General features: G+C 39.3%; 1 protein-coding gene across 3 annotated transcripts; it reads left to right on the forward strand.

Moving 5' to 3' along the window:
* Positions 1-3,244: 3,244 nt before the first annotated feature.
* si:zfos-943e10.1 (GRAM domain-containing protein 2B) lies at positions 3,245-20,098 on the forward strand. Of its 3 annotated transcripts, none has more exons than XM_044043649.1 (13): positions 3,245-3,442; positions 13,179-13,355; positions 14,255-14,318; positions 14,566-14,638; positions 14,725-14,828; positions 15,170-15,268; positions 15,418-15,489; positions 15,604-15,672; positions 15,785-15,887; positions 16,072-16,161; positions 16,398-16,497; positions 17,214-17,321; positions 17,933-20,098. In XM_044043649.1, the coding sequence occupies exons 1-13, from the start codon at positions 3,351-3,353 to the stop codon at positions 17,949-17,951; spliced, it is 1,170 nt and encodes a 389-aa protein (XP_043899584.1). In that variant the 5' UTR covers positions 3,245-3,350; the 3' UTR covers positions 17,952-20,098. The 3 variants fall into 3 exon arrangements, with proteins under 3 accessions (XP_043899584.1, XP_043899585.1, XP_043899586.1); XM_044043650.1 differs by lacking the exon at positions 3,245-3,442 and adding an exon at positions 9,719-9,885; XM_044043651.1 differs by lacking the exon at positions 3,245-3,442 and adding an exon at positions 12,093-12,361.
* The last annotated feature ends 122 nt before the right edge of the window (positions 20,099-20,220 follow it).

Here is a 20,220-nt window from a genome sequence, read left to right on the forward strand (position 1 = left end):
TTACAGCATTTACAAATGTTGACTAGGTCAAGAGTACATTGACTTTATGACTCAGACTCAATATTAGCTAAATGTGTCGGTGTTTCTTTTTTTTTTTTACTGTGAGTAAGCAATTTGCATTTCTGTTCTTTTTTTCAGCGAGAATGGTTCATTCATTTTTAAGGTATAGAGTGATTGTAGTCATTTCACATTTCTTTAATTGTTATGCTACCCCTGTGCCTCTGTATTAAAGTGTACACGCTCACAAACTCTCATATTAAAAATGTACAGTGCTGTGCTTTCTTTTCCAGCGGACGCCAACATGACATGTTAAGCATATGATTATAGGTCTGTAATGAGGAGATACTGTCGTGGTGATACCATCTTATAAAGTAATAGAATTACTATAGGCAAATGTTTGTGGATCAAAATTGATAATTACCATATTGTAAAGCTGAAATTCATTGTCCCAAGTGCCCAGCAATTATTTCCATTTTTATCACTAACCCATTAGTTGGTGATTGCTATAGAAATAAGAGGGTATTTCCAAAATATTACAAAGATTATTACCATACTATTATTGTATTATTTTTACTGTACTATAATGTAAAGTGTTACCAAGTTTGTATCACAAATAAGAAGAAGGAAAAAATGATGGTCCATCCAATAGTGGAAGATCATCCCATTTATTGTATCTATATAATAATGTGTGCAGTTCTACAACTGTTTTGATGAATAGATATATATAGATAGGTTACCGCCAACCAAAAACGATGACATACAGTGGCAGAGCATCAAGATCAGGTCGGAACATCATGATACATCACATTTCCAAACAACTTTCAATTGATCTTTCTCTTTCACTGATGAATCAACACTGCCTACACTGTATCTGAACCCCCTCCTCATTCCGTCACGTCCTTTCCCTTGAAACGTGATTTCCTCTTCTCTATCTGCTTTGTCGAAATGGCAGCAAAGAAGGAGGAGAAGACTGGGGGCTGGGTGGCGTAGGCCCGATTGTGTGAAGGTGGCGTGTTTGCTGTGTCATGCAGCAGCACACTGCCTCCTCTGTTCCAGGTGGCGTGGCAGTGCCTTGGCCGCCTGGTGAGGGAAACACGGCCTTCCACGACTGAGATTTATGTGCTTTTCTCTAAAACTGACACAAATTACGGTTACATTCATACATGTATATATATATATATATATATATGTATATATATATATACATATGAATGTGTTTAAGCTTGTTATCAAGATAATGGTGGAACGCTTCAATGAGGAGGCTATACTGAAATCGGAGAGAACTGTGTGTTTTAAACTCTCTAATTTGACATTTGACATTATCAGTAAATACAGACATTTATTTCAGCCATTATCATAAAAGTCACAGATCCACGTTTTGCATTTTTTCATTTTATTGAGGTTAAGGTAGATTCGGTATTAGAATGCCTTAATGCAACTTGCTTAAGGACACTTCAAATATTTGCTGTAACACTTTGCTCAAAGCCAAGACTTTAATACCCTGCCTCAATACAACCCTCAGGACGATATACCATTAAAAATAGCTCTCTCTCGCTCTCACACACACACACACACACACGCACACACATGCTTCAGGTAGTTACAAGTAACAAACCAAGTGACTCATCTAAACTTTGACCTTTGTCTGCTGATTGCTGTGAGCAGTAGTAATTAAATACATAATCTAGAACTTTTTGATCTCACCGCCATATACCACATTTTCAGATATTCAATAAAACTGTGTATATGCACAGTAACTCCTTATATCAACTTACAAGGATCAAAATATGTCTTTTGTTACACATAAATATTTACACATGAAATTGTCCATACAACATCTGGTGAAATCATCATTTATGTACTTGGTAAAAAATCATCTTGAAATTTTCTTTATTCTTGATTGTTGACAGAGACAGCTCAAGGAATAAGTAGCTAAGTACCTGTTTAGGGCCCCGTGACCACCTGGGGGGCCCTAAAACATTTAATATCTATCTGGTCACAGTCTTTTGAACATTTTACATAATTTTCAGACAAAAGATCTTAACATATTTTGTTCTTAAACCATTGTTTTATCTTGATACAGTTCCTATTTGTTATTGAAGTATTTGTTTATTTTTTAATAATGTCTTTTGTACATCTGCACTTAATTGTGAATTAACAAGGTGCTGTTTTGCTATTTTACTTTATTTACGTTACGTTACATTACATGTCATTTAGCAGACGCTTTTATCCAGAGCGACTTACAAGGGAGTGTCTTAACCACTGAGCTACCCCACCTCACATATTTATTTGACTTCTATTGTAGTATTTTTTTATTTGTATTTTTTATAGCTCTTTAAATGTTGTTGCACTTTAGCACATTGCAATATGTTTTAATCAAAACTCGTTAACTAGTTATTGTCATGGTTACAATAAATGCATTGTTCATTTATTTTGTTACCTTTTAGTCAGCTGACACCATATTCACGTCTTAGTATTGTACCATTTTGAATACTCAGAGAAAATCCATATAAAACAATTTAAAGCCAATTTAATTGTAAGAACATGCCAGACTAACATTGGGATCAGCTGTAACTCCACAGACTATATAACTCACTGCTTTATTATTTATTAAATTTAATAAATATGCCTATTGTCATTTCCAATCCAATCCAAATTTATTTCTTTAGCACACTTAAAAACAACTGAGTTGAACACATTGCTGTACATCACATAAACACATAAAACAGAAAGGATATGAAACAATGTAAACTAAAAGCATCAACAAAATAATTAAATGAACAATATATTCATATATCTATATAATCACTAAAACTGTAGTTTTTAAATAGAGCTCTGATTGTGGGTTCAAAAGGACTAAATATTTATTTGTCAAATATAACAGCAAATAAAAGAAAACACACGAGTGTTGTTTTCTGTCACGACGGTTAACCTTCATCATGTGGTGTGTGATGAGACATACTGCCTCATGTTATTATCATGTGACCTGTTGAAGTCACACGAAAATTAATGATTATAAACCCTCAGGCGAGCTCTTTAAATCCTTCCCACCATCCACGCTTATCTGCCAGTAGAGTGACACCCCGGCTGCCATATAAGGTAGTGGGCGGTCGGCGCAGGCCAACAACCGGGCCTTGATTGGACAGTCGGTCTGACATGACTCTTTTTGCAAAGTCGTCGGCGACGCTGATTGGTTGGTTGACTTGGTCCGATTTGAGCTCATTATCTTAATCAGCAGTAGATGAATTGGGAAGGGAGGAAAAAAAAGCTGCAGCCAAAACAAGGACGGTAGTACTTGGCGTGGACCGTCGTTTCGGCACGAACCGAGCCTGCCACTGTCTGAAGGAAGAATGCTTGAAAACAAGAGGGACAGATTGAAAACCTTCATCAGGAAGATCGACGAGAAGGCCATCGTCCGAATCAAGCACTTCATGAAAGAGAGGTGAGCGAAAAATGAATATGTGGCTAGCTGTACCGCTATCTGCCGGTGAGCACCATCAACAAGGAGCAGGAGGCTTTGCTTAGATAGAACCGCTGACACACATCCGTTATCTCGTGACATGGGCTTGCATTATTGCGCCGTTAAAAACCTAAACGTCCCGTTTGTTTAATGAGAAGCGAACTGTGCGGACCTCTAGTTTTTCAGCCAGCGCGGACATGATGCTAACCGGCTATCCACCCTTTCCGAATGAATACGTCGACATTTAAATTAACCCTAGCATTATCAAAACAGTTGCTCACTGACACTGAACTGAAACCTTAAAACGTCTTTGTTGGCCCTCGACTGTAATAAACGCTTGCTGTAAGCAGCACCTTTAGCCAATTCATGAGCTCATACTTGCACATCCATTAGTAAGAAGTCTGTATGGTCTGTAAAATAAATGTTAGCATGAAGTGGTCTCTGTAGATGTGGATGGGATTGTACTTTTCACCCTTTATGAACTAAAAGGCTGTCTAAAGAATAGCTTGCATGGATATTGTGGGATAGGCTTGCTATTTAGTGGGTAAGGATTATCAGGTCCTTGTACCTTGCAGTGTATATATAGTTAGACTATTCTGTAAAACAAATATGGATTTTATTTTGCATTTGTAATTTCCTTTTGTTCTCATCAAGCACATTTGCAAGAACACTGAATGACTCATTTTTCCTACATAATACTGTTAAATATGGCTGTGTGGAGTGGCTGGCTAATCCATTCCAGGCAGTGTGTGTAAATTATGCAATGAAAGGTGGCATAAAAGGAAGCCCTGGTCTAGTTGGTTTTTAATTATGCCTTTTGTCACCTGTATGGCATTATTGTCTCTTCCATGATTTTTGACGACGGTCCTGTCAAGATTCAGAGTCAGACCGGATTGTTATGATGCTGTTTGTATAGCTCTTTTCATACAAAGGAATGGGTAGGAAATGAGGAAACGCCTTCATCTCGACAAAGAAAACGGGCATCATTTGCATCATTCACAACATTCACTTGTGCACACTTTTAAACATGCGTATGTGGTGATTCCTTGTGGGAAACACTCTTGCCCACTTGACATACATGGGAAAAGTATATGCTTTCTCATAAATTGGCTATTTTTGGCTCTTGACCACAGGTGGTACATGGTGTTATATTAATGTGTCCTGTATCTTGTCCTTGAAGCATTGCCTTTCACTTTCCTCTCCTTAGATAGCCAAGTTTGGAATACAAGAGCCCTGCCAGTTGGATGTAACCTGCTGTTATCAGCATATTTAAGATCTGTACAGAATGTGGGGTGATAATCTGTTTCCACAACATGCGCACACACACAGAAGTGTCACAGCAGTGTCAGGCCTCTGTGAGCAAAGGCTTGCCATATAAGTGCGACATCCAGGAGAAACCAGCCAAACTACTAGAGCAGCTGCATGTACTCTAGAGACTGTCGTACTATGAGAAGACCCAAGTAAATTTGGTCAATCAACTCTTGTATGTCCACCCCTCTCACAATTGGAATCACCTACTACAACACAAAAACTGTGCCAACTACCACTATTAACTTCTTTTTTTTTCATTTTTAAGTTAAAAATTCTCCATAAAGAAGGGAAAATAAATGTGTTGTGGAATAATCTATGTATGACTTAACACCAAATACGTTATCTCATTTCCTATCTAGCTCATTGTAAATTGGTCTCCACACAGGTTTGCCGGGAACACAATAAAAAAAGAACCACCGTTAAGAGGTAGAGGACCTGGTTTAGCTGCGAAGCTTCCAGAGTTTGCTCAGGAGTGAGTTGGGAGGGGCGGATTTACAGGCATCCTGTTGGCTCCAGGAAGATGCTCTTAGGACGTAACTTACTTTCTGCTGTGGGAAGTCTGTAGACTATGTAGGTTTAAATTATGAGATGTGCTGCAGATGCAGAGGAAACGCCCGTCAGCGGATGAAAACCACATCTCCAGGACTGTTTATTCTGAAATGAAAGGTTGCGCACTAGCCAGCTGGCCATGGTTGAATGAATCAGTTGCTTCTGTCAGGCTAGTGTTAATGGCCTGCCTTTTGACACAGTGCCAAGAAAAGAAAGCTTTTTCACCTTTTTGTATTCTCAATAGCTTGGTGAATTACAAGAAGACACGTGAGGCTTTAGAGGAGCTTATCTAAAAGTGTGAGTGAAAGCTGATGGTTCAGATTTTTGATATTTTTGAGTTCTTCTTTTTCTGGGGGGTGTTTAAATGAAGTCCTTGTTCTATTCCACAGCACTACATGTTATCTCACCATTTATGCAAAGCAACAGTCAGTTTTCTTTCATATGTGAAATACAGGGGGAATTTTTTATTATTTTTCCTGGAACTAGTGTGAATACATTGTACGATATAATCGGCTGACCATTTCAGATATCACTATAAATTTCTGAAATACTAAATGATTCATTGACAAATAGAAGTTGCAGTATGTTGGTCTCTGTCACAAGGTATTCTGCAGACTGTTACCAATCATTGAAATCTCCTTATACACTTTGCCACACATACACATTGCTCTGTTGCTAAAGCCTCTCCGAGTTTTAGGATGAGATGTTTACTTCAAGACCATTTCGAATAGAAAATGTTTGAGTAGATTAAATTTGATCCCTGTTTGTACATGGTAGAGTTTCACACTTTCACTTTTAATCATTACATTTTGGTGGGTTTCTGTAGTCACAGTCACACCATGCCACTGCTGCTCACATGCCTGGTGGCTCGAGAGTTCTCCGAGTTGCCTCACACAAAGACCTCCTCTGTCTACAGTTAGCACAGAGGAAGTGGAGGGAGATGTTGCATGTACAGGGCCACATGACTTCCCACTCAGACTTGCACACTGTTCTGCTGTGACACATGTATGTACACATGCAGTACTTTATTTTGCATGTTATTTTTGCATTCACATGCATTGTGAATGTTATTTTGCACACTGGCTCTTCTCTTTGCTCATCCTAACTGTATTGAAGCTCGCAGTCGAGGCAAAGAACAAGAACCATACGAAACTGAATTCCCCTTCAAGAATTGCGGTTTGGCTGGCACCATGTCGACGTATTGCAACCAGAATTTTGGAGGCATGACCTGCACTCAGGTTGCTATTGGACCTTGTCAGCTGTCAATCACACTGGTGTCCTCTCATGTGCCATACATCATTTTCCTTCCTTCCAAAGAGGAACATAATGTACAGAATTGACTTCATGTGTTATTGAAGAAACTCAAACTAGCGATTTCGACCATTATAAATTGAGTCACAAGTAGTAGTAATTTTCCCATAATTCTATTCAAACTAATTTCTTTTTACAACTAGCAGAGTCACCCTTAGTGGCTATATTCTCATATATTGTTTGGCCTCAGATTCAACCTGGAAGATTGTCCATCTTTTTTTTTTATGATCACAACCACAGGTTTCCATCTTTGGCTTTTTAGAGAGATCCTGTATGAGACATTGAGTAAATGGAAAGTGCTGCGATTGTTGTTGTTAAACAAACAATTGCACCAACAAACATTACCTAAGGGTGTTTGATTGTGTTACTGCTTTCATTTTCTCAGGCTCCTCCACCCTTTTCACATAAACCTAGTGCTTAATTGCAAGTTGAAATTTGAAATTTTTATCACTAGCCTCTGCCACATTTTGAACATGATGTTGTCAATACATCACTGATATTATGTGCACAGCCTAGTATGTCCGTCTGATTTTGGGGGAAATATGATGTGTGTATTTTATCAAAAATTAAAATAATTGAGAACTTTTTCTTTACAGTGTATTTAGAGACCCCTTTTTATGAGGCATCATAAACACACACTGTAGGCTAAGCCTTGGGCTTAAAATCAACTTTTACAGACCAATTATGCAAACTACAGGGCTTCACATAGAAACCGTAGGGGTTTGGTTACACATTTTATACAGTCAGTAGAGCTTCATGATTCTGAGGGGGAAAAAAAGATGACAATCAAAGTTGAGATCACAGCTGGTATCTCTCTCTCATCCATACAGCTGAGATCACTAATTAAAATGCAGCAGAGTTGTTGTCATTTAGAAATCAGATCTGCTACATGTGTGACAGGAGATCATGTTTTCTTTATTTTATTTTGATCGATCGTCATTATTCTGCATGTACTACATTTTAAATATTTGGCTTAATGATACACATGCTCGCATACATACAATTTGTTCCAAAGCCCATGGTCCAGTTTATTTGGAGGCTTCAACATTTTAGAGTTGGCCTAGTGATGGAAAGGTTGGGAAAGATCTGCAAAGGTCTGTTGCTTTGGTATAAATGGCTTGATTGGATGATGATGAATCAGCAGCTCTCATGACAATAATTGCCCATGGCTCTCCAGAAGATGGTGCTATAATACTATCAGGTTCTATTCATTCGTTAAGGAAGCAGTCTTATCTTGGGATGCTCCAGACCAGCAGACATAAGGCTGACGTCTACAGCAGGACTCGTGGGATCATCTGTCTCATTTTGCAGACAAATGAGAGCGGCATACCTCTTTCCCCTTAGGAGTACTTTTGTTGTGGGAATCTTCAGTCAAAGCTAGTTTCCTGCTAATTTAAAGGGGACCTATTATACAAAATCAACTTTTTAATAATTTTAATACTTATATTTGGGACTCTGGCGGCCCTACCAGTCGCCAAGGTGTGGAAATAGAATACTCAGTCATTTTTTTGTGGTCCCCCTTAGTGTAAGTATAGGCAATAAAACATGTGATGTTGAATTGCCTTTCACCTGGAATGTTGCCACCCCACCAGGAAGTTTACTTCGAGAGCTCCACCTTAGCTCCACCTTGTCCCTATAAAATGCGAGAATGCAGATGAGGGAGGAAGAGCAGTACGTATTTCACCGATGTAAAACGCACACATTTTTAAGAAAAGGTCAAATAGAGCTCATAACTGACCATTCTGACACTTCCTGTTGCAGTCTACATACTACAACTTTTTCCGTAGCTTCCTCTTGTTCAGGGTCAGACACTGGTTCAAACATATGGTTTCCTCCACCTGCCATGTTTCTCCCACGGTTCACGTTCAACTGTTATGGTAGCGTGAGGGTCGCGGCGTTGACACACCCCCTGGAAGAAGTGGGTGTGTGTTTGCATGTTTCTCATTTGCATGTAAAGGGACCAGGCACAAAACCGAGCAACCAGGGAACTATTTTAACTTAACCGTCACTTCATCAGTTAACAGCAACAAATGGATGTATTCTTCTTTTTACAGAGTGTTTGAAGTATAAACATACTTTCGGGTGAAACAGTAACATGGCTTTTATTAGAAGTGCCCTTTGCCCTTCACAAGAATTGTTCGTCTTATCTCTCAATAACAATTGCTATGAAAAAAACTGTCATGGACACAATACAATGTTTTCTCCACTTGCCACATTAAACTCACCAAAAAGTAGCCTCTTGGACAACAGTTTTATGTTGAATTACATGCACCGCTTTGTTGTCGAATGTTTTGTTGTTCTCCATGTAACTTGTATTGCATAGAGCAGCAAGCAGGATACTGCAGTGGTCTATTGCCCCATGGAACCTTTGACATCAGTTGATAGACCAACAGCCATATTGTTTAGAAGTTACACTATCAGGTTCAAGGACTCGGAGAGGCCATATGGCTGTAACAACAATCAAAACTCTGCTGTTTTGATTGCTGCAAAACTTAATTATAGCACAGCTGTTCCACAATGTTTATCCCGGGGTTCAACAGCAAGAGGTTTACAGCGAGAACATGACAGGCAGAGGTCAGACTGAGGTAAGGGGTGATGTATATGGTGGCTAAATTAAGACTGGCGTCACAAGTGTGACCATGTGAGTGAGTTCCCTGGATGGTGGTGTCATATGTATAGATATAGCCCCTTTCTCTTCATTCAAACACAAACTTACTCGCGTTGTAGCCCATTTACATACTTTTAAAAGAGTGGGCTGACCATCACCCGTTTTTAAATCCATGCCCTTGTTGTTATTGAAAATGGGCTACTTGGAGTTTTTGTTGTTTAGGCTTTCAGAACAAGCTGGCAATGTTTCTCACCCCCCCTCATTTCCACCATCTACTTTCAATTGTTAAGTTTCCATGACAACACAGGGTCAAATTGCCTATGAAAGGACAAAGCTTGGGAGACACATTGTGGTGTTTTCTTTTTTTTTTTTCCACTTTCACCCCACTCTTCTGGTCCTGTCTACGTGTTGAGCTCTAAAATGTTGCAGTAAAACAGACCTTTACACCCTGATAATGCTCAAGGTTTAAGTGCCGAAGGTAGTGCAGGGCTGTGTGATTCAGCTGTCTTGACCAGTTGTGGCTTCATACCATCAGACACTCTGGAAGAGGCATAGGGAAACGTTTGGTGGATATGGAGAGAGGGAAAGGCTTGTTGAACCACCAGGGTTCTGTGGCTCATGGTCATCTCTCTGAGAATCTGAGAAGGTAGGTTGAGCAAATGTTAACTGTCTCTGATTTGAATCTTATTTTCTAGAACTGTTTGATAAGGCAGTGCTGTCTAAATACAGGAAGAGTTTAGCCGCTAAATTATTTCTACAGAAGCCGGCTCCATATTTTTGAGAGAAGACTGTTTTGTAAATCCAGTCACAGACTTTACAACTGTGGAAACTTTGTTGAAGTGAATTGTCTGTTCTGACACTAGCTGACACTAGAACACATGCAGACTTAGAAAACTGGAATGTTTTGCTAATCTCTATTTCACAGAACATGATCAACATGTGAGGTTTGCTTTATGTGCTGTAGTTTCCCTGTACTTAGACAAATTGTTCTTTGTCATGATTCTAGATTACCTTAACTATCTGTCCTTCCATTTAAATATTTTGCCGCTCAGAATTTAAGAAGCCTATTCCTATTGTGAAATGTTGGGTGTGGTGGTAAAACTACCTTTTTTCCATTAGTCTTTATGACGGAGTGATACAATTTTGAAGTAGGCTACGGGTCAAGGCCTCTTTGTGATCATATACACCAGTTTTATGTAGGCCACCCCCTGCTTTGTAACTGCAAACTAGTCATTAAATGATGTCACTTTTATGGAGTACATAGGTCATTTCATGTGAAGCTTTTGCTTATATTGTATTGATTTTTGGATTTATTTATTTGTTTCTGCTTTAACACTCTTGTCCAAATGTCATTAAGTTCAGTAAGTTTCTTTAAGATCATAGCATCAACTGTATTCCCTAGAGCCATTACAAAGTGCATTATTATACATGGTAGAATGAAATAAGTGACTTGGCTGTAATTTCCTTTGGTTTGTCAGGCTGGGAATTTACAGTACAACACGGCAAAGAAAATCAATTTGTTTTCAAAACTTCCAGACTATGTGGGAAATTTTCAACCCATGACCCGCGGTTTTGTAAATGCGCAGCACATCTTATTGAAACAGCTAAAATGAGTACTGGTGGCTTTTGAGAGATACAGGAAGCTGCTTTGACACGATGTTAATGATTATGTTTTGTCCCGAGCAAAGACGGGAAGTTGTTAAGAAATCCAAAACCGGTTATAGCCTTTGAGAAGTGCTTATATTGCCCTGCTGTCTTTATCCTCTTTCCCTCTGGAGGTGGCTCGGGTGAGCATACTTGGCGAGCAGTTAAGCTATCATTATGAAACACTTCTCATAGTGTGTTGCCTATGTTTAAACCCCGCCTCACTGGGTTTTCTGGCCTCCGAAATTGCTAGTTGTTTATATTACTTATAACCATTTCTGTTTTAGGAATGTATTAAAGGGTGACAGCAAAGGTCCGTTGCACTTTTGTTTCTGGAGTAGAGAAAATCACAATCTACACATACACATAACCTACCACATTGGGATTTTACTTGCCAAGGTAAATAACTGAACACTAAAAATAAGCTTATGCTTTAATGACACAGAAGAATGTAAATACATACCACCTCACATGCAGTATGACTATCTCTTGCATTGTTTTTACTTCCTGTGTCCTGAATTAAGGTTACGTGTAACTGGTTACTCTGTAATAGTCATCCAAGTATAATTACAGGGTAAAAATCTAGTTGCAGCTGTGAGAGTTGTTTTCCTCTCTGACCTTTACCCCAATTACTCACATGACAGGATAGTTAAAATTGTATTTAATACTTGTCTTAAGTGGTGATAGTCGATGATCGTTATGCATACAACATACCTTAATTGCCATATAGAAGAGACTGAGTGAGTTTAACTTATGGTGTTTTTCCATTTCTTGGTTAGATTCCTTGCCTTAAGGGAAACATGGATAATCTAGGCCTAGGTTAGGCTATATGGGCGAGTCTGAGCACCTCACAAGTATTTCTCAAGTACTTTTCCACTTGCAGAGAAAGCTGTTTTTAAAAGTCCCCGTCTAATCTGAATATACCATACAAAGCACATCTCCACAAGACAAGATTTTGATATTGAGCGATGTGTTTTTTTAGTGGAAGATTGTATGAGATGAGCCTTTCTGCAACTTGTCTGTGCTTGTGTTGCACTATGCAAGTTCTGTCTGTGTGTGTGTGTGTGTGTGTGTGTATACATAAGAGAGTGTGTGCAGTCTGCACGTTGTTCCCTTTCATGCTTGTTTGGCTCTGGGGGAGTGGTTAAGTTTGACGTCACCTACTACGGAGTGTCACACCATTCTCAACACAGTGACTTCCTCTTTACCAGCGCAGCAACACAACAGTTTTTTTCTGGCAGCAGCTTGAGAAGGACCTTGACTTAACTGGCACAAAAAACATCTTGGACCACACATTTAGAACATTTAAATATTGTATTTATTAATATATTATTTATTTATTTTTACCTCTCAGCTTTAATGGCTTAAGCTAATATACAGAAACCCAGTGTTTTCAAGGATTTTCGTCCTTTAGGAAAGGAAATGCCAATTGTCAGTCGATATAGTTTTCGATCATCTAAGCGATTTAAATTTACCAGGTAAGCTGGTCTTTTTCATTGTTTGTCCTAACGAGTTTGAAGTCTTTTTGTCCTCCTTTTGAGATGTGGGATTCACTCAAACGGTGTCCTGTTTTGTGAGCGTATCATTATTTTTAACTTAATTTACAGGTTTGTGTGAATACAATTCAGCTGACTGTGGGGTTGTTTAATTTGTGGCCTCTTTGTTCCAAGTCAAGGACAGGCCATTTCTCTCCTTTCTTTTCTTTATGGGCACATTGTAAATCCTGCTGCATTCTTTTTTGAGTCACCTGCTTGGTTTGTTTGTTGTTTTTCCAGCCATTTGTAAAACAATTTTTCTGACTCGATAAAGCCTTTTATTTTGTAGAAATTGACAATGTGACGTATAGCAACAACATTCCTAACTCAAGTTAATAGCATCCGTTGTGCTCTGCTGAGCATTTAGTTCTGCTACATGCAAATGCTGGATAACGACACAAAATAGTTGTTGGCACAGTTTAGAACGGGCATTTGCGCAACTGTCAGTTTCCCACCTTAAGTAATCCGGTTTTACTGTAATATGTTTTCTCAACATTTTCCTTTTTAAGGCCTTGTGTTATCTGTGAATGAGTTGTTGGGTTATTGTGCTTTGTTCTTTCTTTAATGTATTTTTTTATATGTCTTTATCTGGCAGACGTTAACATTTATGTTAATAATAAAATTGTAAGAAGTGTATTATGTTCCTGCCATAATACCCAAGGAGAAAAAGGCATACGATAATTTGCCTAAACAAATAAATCTGTTTGAGCAATAAGGCAAGTTGTTAAATTTCTCTCTCTCTCTCTCTCACCATTTCCAGTAACTACCCTGTAGATAGCAGTGGCAGCGGGCTGCCAGACAAAGTGAAGAAAAGCAGGAGTAGCCTAAGCAATGGCAGCATCAAGAAGTTGGAGGCCAGGAAAGCCTTGAGTCTGGAGGCAGCCCAGATCGAGGTCCAGCTACAGCACAAAACGCTTGCCAGACAAGTAGCCATCAGGTAGGACCAACGGGGAAAGAGGAGGAATTAAACACAATGTCAAAACATGTTTGAAGGGCCTTCAGGGTTAAAACGTCTTCTGTGAAGTTGCCCAAAAAGTTGAGCCGTTAATGTACAGAATTGCATCACTTCTCTGTAAAACACACATACACGGTCTCTCAATTGCAGTTGACTTTTTATAGCTCAACTTCAAATGCATAAAATACTTTGATGTAGTGGAGACTCGCAACTATTATGAATCACAAGACTTGATCCAGGTCTCAGCTGTTGTTCAGACGTGACGCACACAAGAGCACACATCCGTTGGAGGCTTACTGGGTGTTTTTCTTCCCCCCCACATAATTGAATGTGTGAGTTAGATGTATAATGTTGTGAAGAGCAGTCTTTATCTGTAATGCCTCCTATATGACTGTGTTTATTGCTTCGATATTTAAAGTATATGTAGAATTTATGTATTTCAAGACAAGCATTTTGGATGCTCTGCCACTAGATTTCTAGCTCCTAATGTACTAAAATGTTGGAGGAAATTACCAAATCTGATAATCCTGCCAAAAACGATTTTGTACCTACAAATTTAATGGCTGAAGGTGAACAAACATCATTAAACAACAAAATGACTTAAAGTGTTCTATATGTGTTGTTCCTCTAGTCAAAATTAGAGTTGTTCTTTTTACAGCCAACTGTTTTCTCACTTTACTGAAGCACTCACCATTTTTTAACCACTCAGTGGTTTTCTTAGCCAATCAGAGGCGTCGACAGTGTTGCCACAAGACGCACAAAAAAAAAACCCCTTGTAATCCGCTGCACTTGCAGTGTCTCTGTAACACCTCACATTCACACAGTCCAGTATAAACCATAGACTGCGTTCACACTGAGAGCTGTATGTTTTCTGTCCACAGAGCACAGTCGTACGATGATGACAACAAAGTCTTTGAGAAAACAGAAACCGCAAGTACACGAAGTGTAAGTCCGCACAGTTCTTTCAAATAGAAGATGTTCGAGGAAATGAAATGCAGAGCTACCTGGTTCTAAATGGGTTGATGTTTGAATGTGTTGTATTAGCTGACAAGTGCATTTACTGAAAGCTACTCTAGAACCAGTAAAGCCCTGTAGTGTGTGCTCTTTTTTTTTTTCAAATACCTAATTTTTGCTTTCAATTTCATTATTTTGTTAAATTCACCTTTCTTTCTTGTTTTCCATTTTATTGTAGAGTTTCACAAAGCACAACAAGACATTCCACAAGTTGTTTCCAAACATTCCAGAGAATGAAGACTTAATACATGGTAGGTAAATGAATATTGTTGTGATTGATTGGCTTAATGAACGAGTGGCCCTTATAAAACGTGTTGCTGCTCCCCTTCTCTCCTAGCATACATCTGTGCTCTGCAGAAGGAAGTGCCCTACCATGGTCGGCTGTACATCACAGACACCCATGCCTGTTTCCACTCCTCAGTTTTGCTCAAGGATACAAAGGTAAATGCCCATTCATTCCTTTTGGCCTAATGTTTGATTTGATTGGATTCTAAAGCAATGGATTCTGGATAACTCGGTCAGGATGCATCAAGATTGCAGAGTGTGTTATTCACATCTGTTGAACGCTAAAAGGAGATTATCTGGATGAAACTGTGTTCACAACAGCGGGAGAATCTCTGGAGGATCCAGACGAGGGGCTGGAGTATGCAGGAGGCAGGGCAACTGCTCATTGGTTGTCTTAATTTCTCCTGAGTCTCTTCTCATGTCATTTTGGACTTCATTGCATGTGAGAGAGCAGGTCAAGACTGACCTTTCCTGTGTTTGTCTGTGTCCTCTCACAGGTAGTGATTGCAGTCTCCTGCGTTCTTAGAGTGAAGAAGCAGAACACGGCTTTGCTTGTGCCCAACGCCTTGTCGATTCGCACCACGCGTGGTGAAAAAGTAGGTTCCCCACCCCCCCATCTCACACAGCCATTAATGAGCACTTGATGAGGCTATTGTCTTAGTAGTCAATAGAGATGTTCAACTTGACTTTAAGTGTGCCTAAAGAGCCAACATTTAATATTCACTATGTTGTAACCCTTGTTCAGTACCTGTTTGTGGCCCTGCGGAACAGAGAATCATGTTATCAGGTGCTGCGTTCAGTCTGTCCTCAGCTAGAGGTGAGTTGCTCTGTTCACACGGTGCATACATTATCCTTAAATGTTCTTGGATTGATTAAAAAATGTGGTAAAACTTAAGTGGACATAACATTTGCGTGATTCTCTCTTTTACAGGATGGTAGCACAAACAGTAGCCCTGTCATCTCCTCAACTGAGGCCAGCTTTGATAAGAGCAAACTTGTGGTAAGACACTTTCTATGTTTTAGAATTATTCAGTAATAAGGGGAATTGATATTTGAGCCTGTAGAAAAGAGTTGTCTTGTTGATATTACAAAAATTCTCTGTCTGTCAACAGAACTCCAGCCTGTCCAGTCTGGACGACAGCTATGACCAAGTCGATGGCTCGGAGTCTCAGTCTATGACTGACCAGCCTCTGCTCAGACCAGCTCTCTGCAGAGGTTAGAGCTCAACGCCAATTTACAAGTCCTTTACACTGGGGGACTCTGTTAAAACGGCAAATAACAAAAGTTGAAACATAGATGTATGGAGTGCTGTGATCTCCATGTTTCTTTTTGTCAGTGAATATATATATATATAAATATAAATATATAAAATCCAATGCTGATTTCTCTTTTTCTGCAGAGACGATGCCTAACGGAAACGGCTCCAGAGTGAAGGCCTTGCTCATACAGCAGAGTGATAGCTCATCGTCAGAGGAGCTGTCCCAGTCAGGTAATGCACTGATGCATGCACACAGTTGCCAGTCCTAAATCTATACTGAAGATTTCTGGCAATTATTTATGTTTAAATCGCCACCAAAAAAACAGATTCTAAAAGATAGATAGAGATAATGTCTGTTTGGCACAGCATCACAATACTGTAGTTCAGTGAAAACTTGAATTGAAAACACTGTGGGACTTGGAGCCTAGGTATTCATGTTGTATTTACATTTCTTGTTCCTGTTAAAGGTGGATCGTGGGTTTGGAATGTGACAGAAAAGGCCAAGTCCCTGCTGGTTCAGAGCGAGGCCAGCACGCTCAACATGCTACTTTTCATTTACTTGATTTTGTGAGTAGTACCTCCTTCCTCTTCTCTGTTCTTTTGTGGTCAGGCACTATTCATTTGTGCAATCACAGAAAACGCATCTTAATGCCAGGTGTAAAGGTCTCGAGCAAGAGAGGAAGCATCGTGCGTGCGAGCATGCGTGTGTTATGAACAATCAAACAAACACAGCACTAATTTGAAATATTCTATGGTTGTTGGAAGAAATAAACATCTGCACTCCTCTTGATCAAGCTGAGTGTAACTCGTAAAAGTAAGAGTGTCCACTCAAAGCAACTACAACTTTTGTCTTGGAGGAAATATTTGCCCCGTGCTTTCTGACCACGAGCCAACACAAACAAAAGTCAAGTCATTCCTTATCAGCAGCAGTTCTGGTGACACGTAACCTGACTTTTGAACATATAACTTTCTCCACTGCAATCGTGTGTGAGGCTAGCACGGTGTCCTCCAGAATGTATGCACTGTTAATGCCAGCGCTAAATGATAGTACAGTATTTTCAGTACCCATTACTAAGTGTAAAGTAGCAATGAATAGCATCCAGTGCTAAATCAGCATGTTGGTAAGAGGGCACAGCTGTAATGTGTAAAATGGTTTATTGATCAAGGGACACGTGCCTAAAATGGCTTTGAAAATACAGATAACAATTGTCAGTGCATGAAAAAGGCAAATAATGTGACATTGTGTGTGATTTATTAATTTATTTAATTATTTTAAATCACAGGGTTGTGCTGCTGCTGCTGTCTTCTGGCTACATTGGTTTGCGTATAGTGGCTTTGGAGGAGCAGCTGACGTCCCTCGGAGCACTGCCTGAGTTCACTTTACAGAGCGGGTAAGGACTCCTTATCTCTTGACTTCATTCTCAAAATCCTCGTGCCGTTTATTTCCCCTGAACATAGACTTGGATGAAATATCTCTATTAAGGCAACGTGAAAAAGTTGTAGTTCATTCAGTATTTACTCAGAACAGTGTTGCTCTTTCATGGCGACAAGATTCTATTAAAGATACGTCCGCCTTATTCGGGCCACCATTTTCACAGGAGTGTTCAACACAACGGTTTCCTGCTAATCTCAAGAATGCATTCAGCCATCCTGTCACCTGATAAGATGTTTTCCTAGTAGTCCTATTTTAAAAACCATCACTATTCCACACAAGGAACAAGCTGCACTTGAAAAGTCTAGTTAAATGTTTTCATTTTCTTATTAAAGCTGTAAAAAACAAACCCTGTGCTGTTGCATTGTTAAGTGTGTGTGTGAAGAATTTGGCTCTCATCAACTTACATAATTGGCTTTGTTGTTTTTCAAGGAAACAAAAAGAGAAAATAATTCCTGAAAAAGGTGTAGCCCTGTTGTGAAATAACTTAATACCTGTGTATAGTTTGTTGTGATGGCAGGAAACGATGATAAACTCAATTACACACCTATGTCTCTGGTCTTTTCACAGGTACCACCAAGACACATAACACTCACTGACTGAAGGAGAGATTGGTTGACTTATGACTGGAGGACTATTTTTGGCCTCTTCTCAGCAGACCCCAGCGGGAGAAGTTAAATCCACTCAGACTGAGTCCATGGCTTGAGGAAGAGAGGCCATCCTGTCCAATTTCAAAGACAACTTGTTAAACTTGAAGGGCTAGCCTTGCTCCGGTGCAGTGAACAAAAGGACACGCCACAACTTAGTCACACTGACCCGAGCCAAAAACGCATGCACACACTGCCTGGTTGCAGAGTGTCTTGTCTTTTCAAACCAAAGCCAAATGGTTCTTATTTAATGAGGTGCCATACTACCCGGGGGCACTTTCCTTATGTTACCCACTGTCTTTCATCCTTCCTCATCTACCTGAGCTTTCAGTCTGAACAGGGCTTCTACCAGTCAGCATTAGCGTGTTGTCGTGCTTGTTTTTGCACCTCGACAAAGGAGACAGTGCTATGCATAGCCAAAGATGCACACGGTGCACATCTATTGCATGAGTGCACGGAAATGACTAGACTTTCTGTCTCTTGTTTACCTTTCCATCTATCAACAGCGTAGCAAACCTGTCTCTCTTTTTTAAATTTTGTAACATTTGAGTACTTCTTTTCGACTGGCTCTTATTGTCCTAATCAGCTGTGGGTTGAAATGATGATGGTTGAAATCTCTAATTCAGATCAGCTCATGGAGGCTTGATACTCTCCTGATGGTCATATTCTTTCTCTCTTTCTCCAATCACCTGTTATTGCAGTATTGCTTTCCTCGTCTTTGACATGATTTAAATGTATTTTAATGATCAATGCTGAGAGGTAATTCTTTGCGTCACCAATGCACAAATACTTAGTACAATAGGAAACATCATCTCAGATGCAACAATATGTTTTTTGTGTACGGCTTTCCTATGACTTTTTTCGTCACACGTAGACTTAAATTGTGTCGGGTTCAGATGTTTATGTACTGTCTACAAGAAAAAAAAAGTGACAATGTTGTGTTGAAGTACAAACCTCCTTTTTTTTTTGATAGGCCTCTTGACGTCCAAGTGGCATTTCAAGAACTTTCAGGTTATTTAAAGTAGCACCAATAATTTATTTCGAATGTTCAAGAACGTGTCTGCAATGTGGACACTTGACTGAAAGTGTATATGCATTCTCGCTCGTGCCACCCTCTGAGGAGAATTTACAACCACACTTTGTAAGGTCCAGGTTTTCATCAGTGGTCCCTAAAATAGATTTCAATATGCAACAATTGCTAATGCATGGTAAAATGTAACTAAAACTTTGTGTGTCGTTTTTAAATGAAACTTAATGTTTTGGGGGAAGATTTTGTGTTGGAAAACAAAATGTGAGTGAAAGGAATAGCTCAAGCGAGCGAGCGCACTTTAAATAATGTTTCGTGCCTGTCACAATCCATGCTTTCTGGATTGGGAAGAACTGGCAAAGCTGGCGTTCTGTGGTATCTGATGGTGCTAAGACCTTTTTTAAAAAATAGTTTTCACTCAGGGGTGGTGGGCACTACCTACCTGCTATGTGGTTTTAGGTTGTCATCTTTACCGTTGCCATTTCGTGATCATGATGTGGTTCACATTTTGTTGGCTTTGGTGGTTTCTCAAAAATACTTTATTTCATTGAGATTTGCTTGAATTTACTAATTGATACGACTTTGTCTTTGGATGTTTTCGTTTTTTTTTCCCCCTCTTATGACTGTTTTCAACTGACCTAAAGAAGATTTAAATCCACACCACATCTCAGTGATCTTTCCATCACCCTTGTTGTCAAAGCTCTTCTTGATGAGGTGTAGCAGGGGGCTGTAATTCTGCCTCACCCTGTCACATTCACAATGATTTGCCATGGTTTTTGTCAACATGCCATATACAGTACCATCAGTTTTTATATTCCCCCACCAGGGGGCAGTACACAATCACTGTTCTCTAATGTACTTGATGCAAGAATTTCATTGAGGGCAGTATATGTGTGGTTTTGCACTATTCAGAGTGTTGTACATAATTTGAATCGGTTGTTAATGTCTTTAATTCTACTATGGTCCTACATATATTTATTTGCATTCTGTGTAATTCAAAGTAGTCTCTGTGAGATGGCTTTGCTATTGTTCAAAATAAATCAAATGTTGCAAAGAAAATAATATTCTGAGTGTTTGTGTTTAATTCCTAAAAAGGGGATCACTGACTGTATCACACAGTTTAAGGTTTTGTTGCACTTGCTCTTCTGTAAATGATAGTAATCCAGTTGTAGTAATAATCCAAT

The sequence above is a fragment of the Solea senegalensis genome, linkage group LG14 (assembly GCF_019176455.1).
Source record: "Solea senegalensis isolate Sse05_10M linkage group LG14, IFAPA_SoseM_1, whole genome shotgun sequence".
NCBI classification, from domain to species: Eukaryota; Metazoa; Chordata; class Actinopteri; order Pleuronectiformes; family Soleidae; genus Solea; species Solea senegalensis.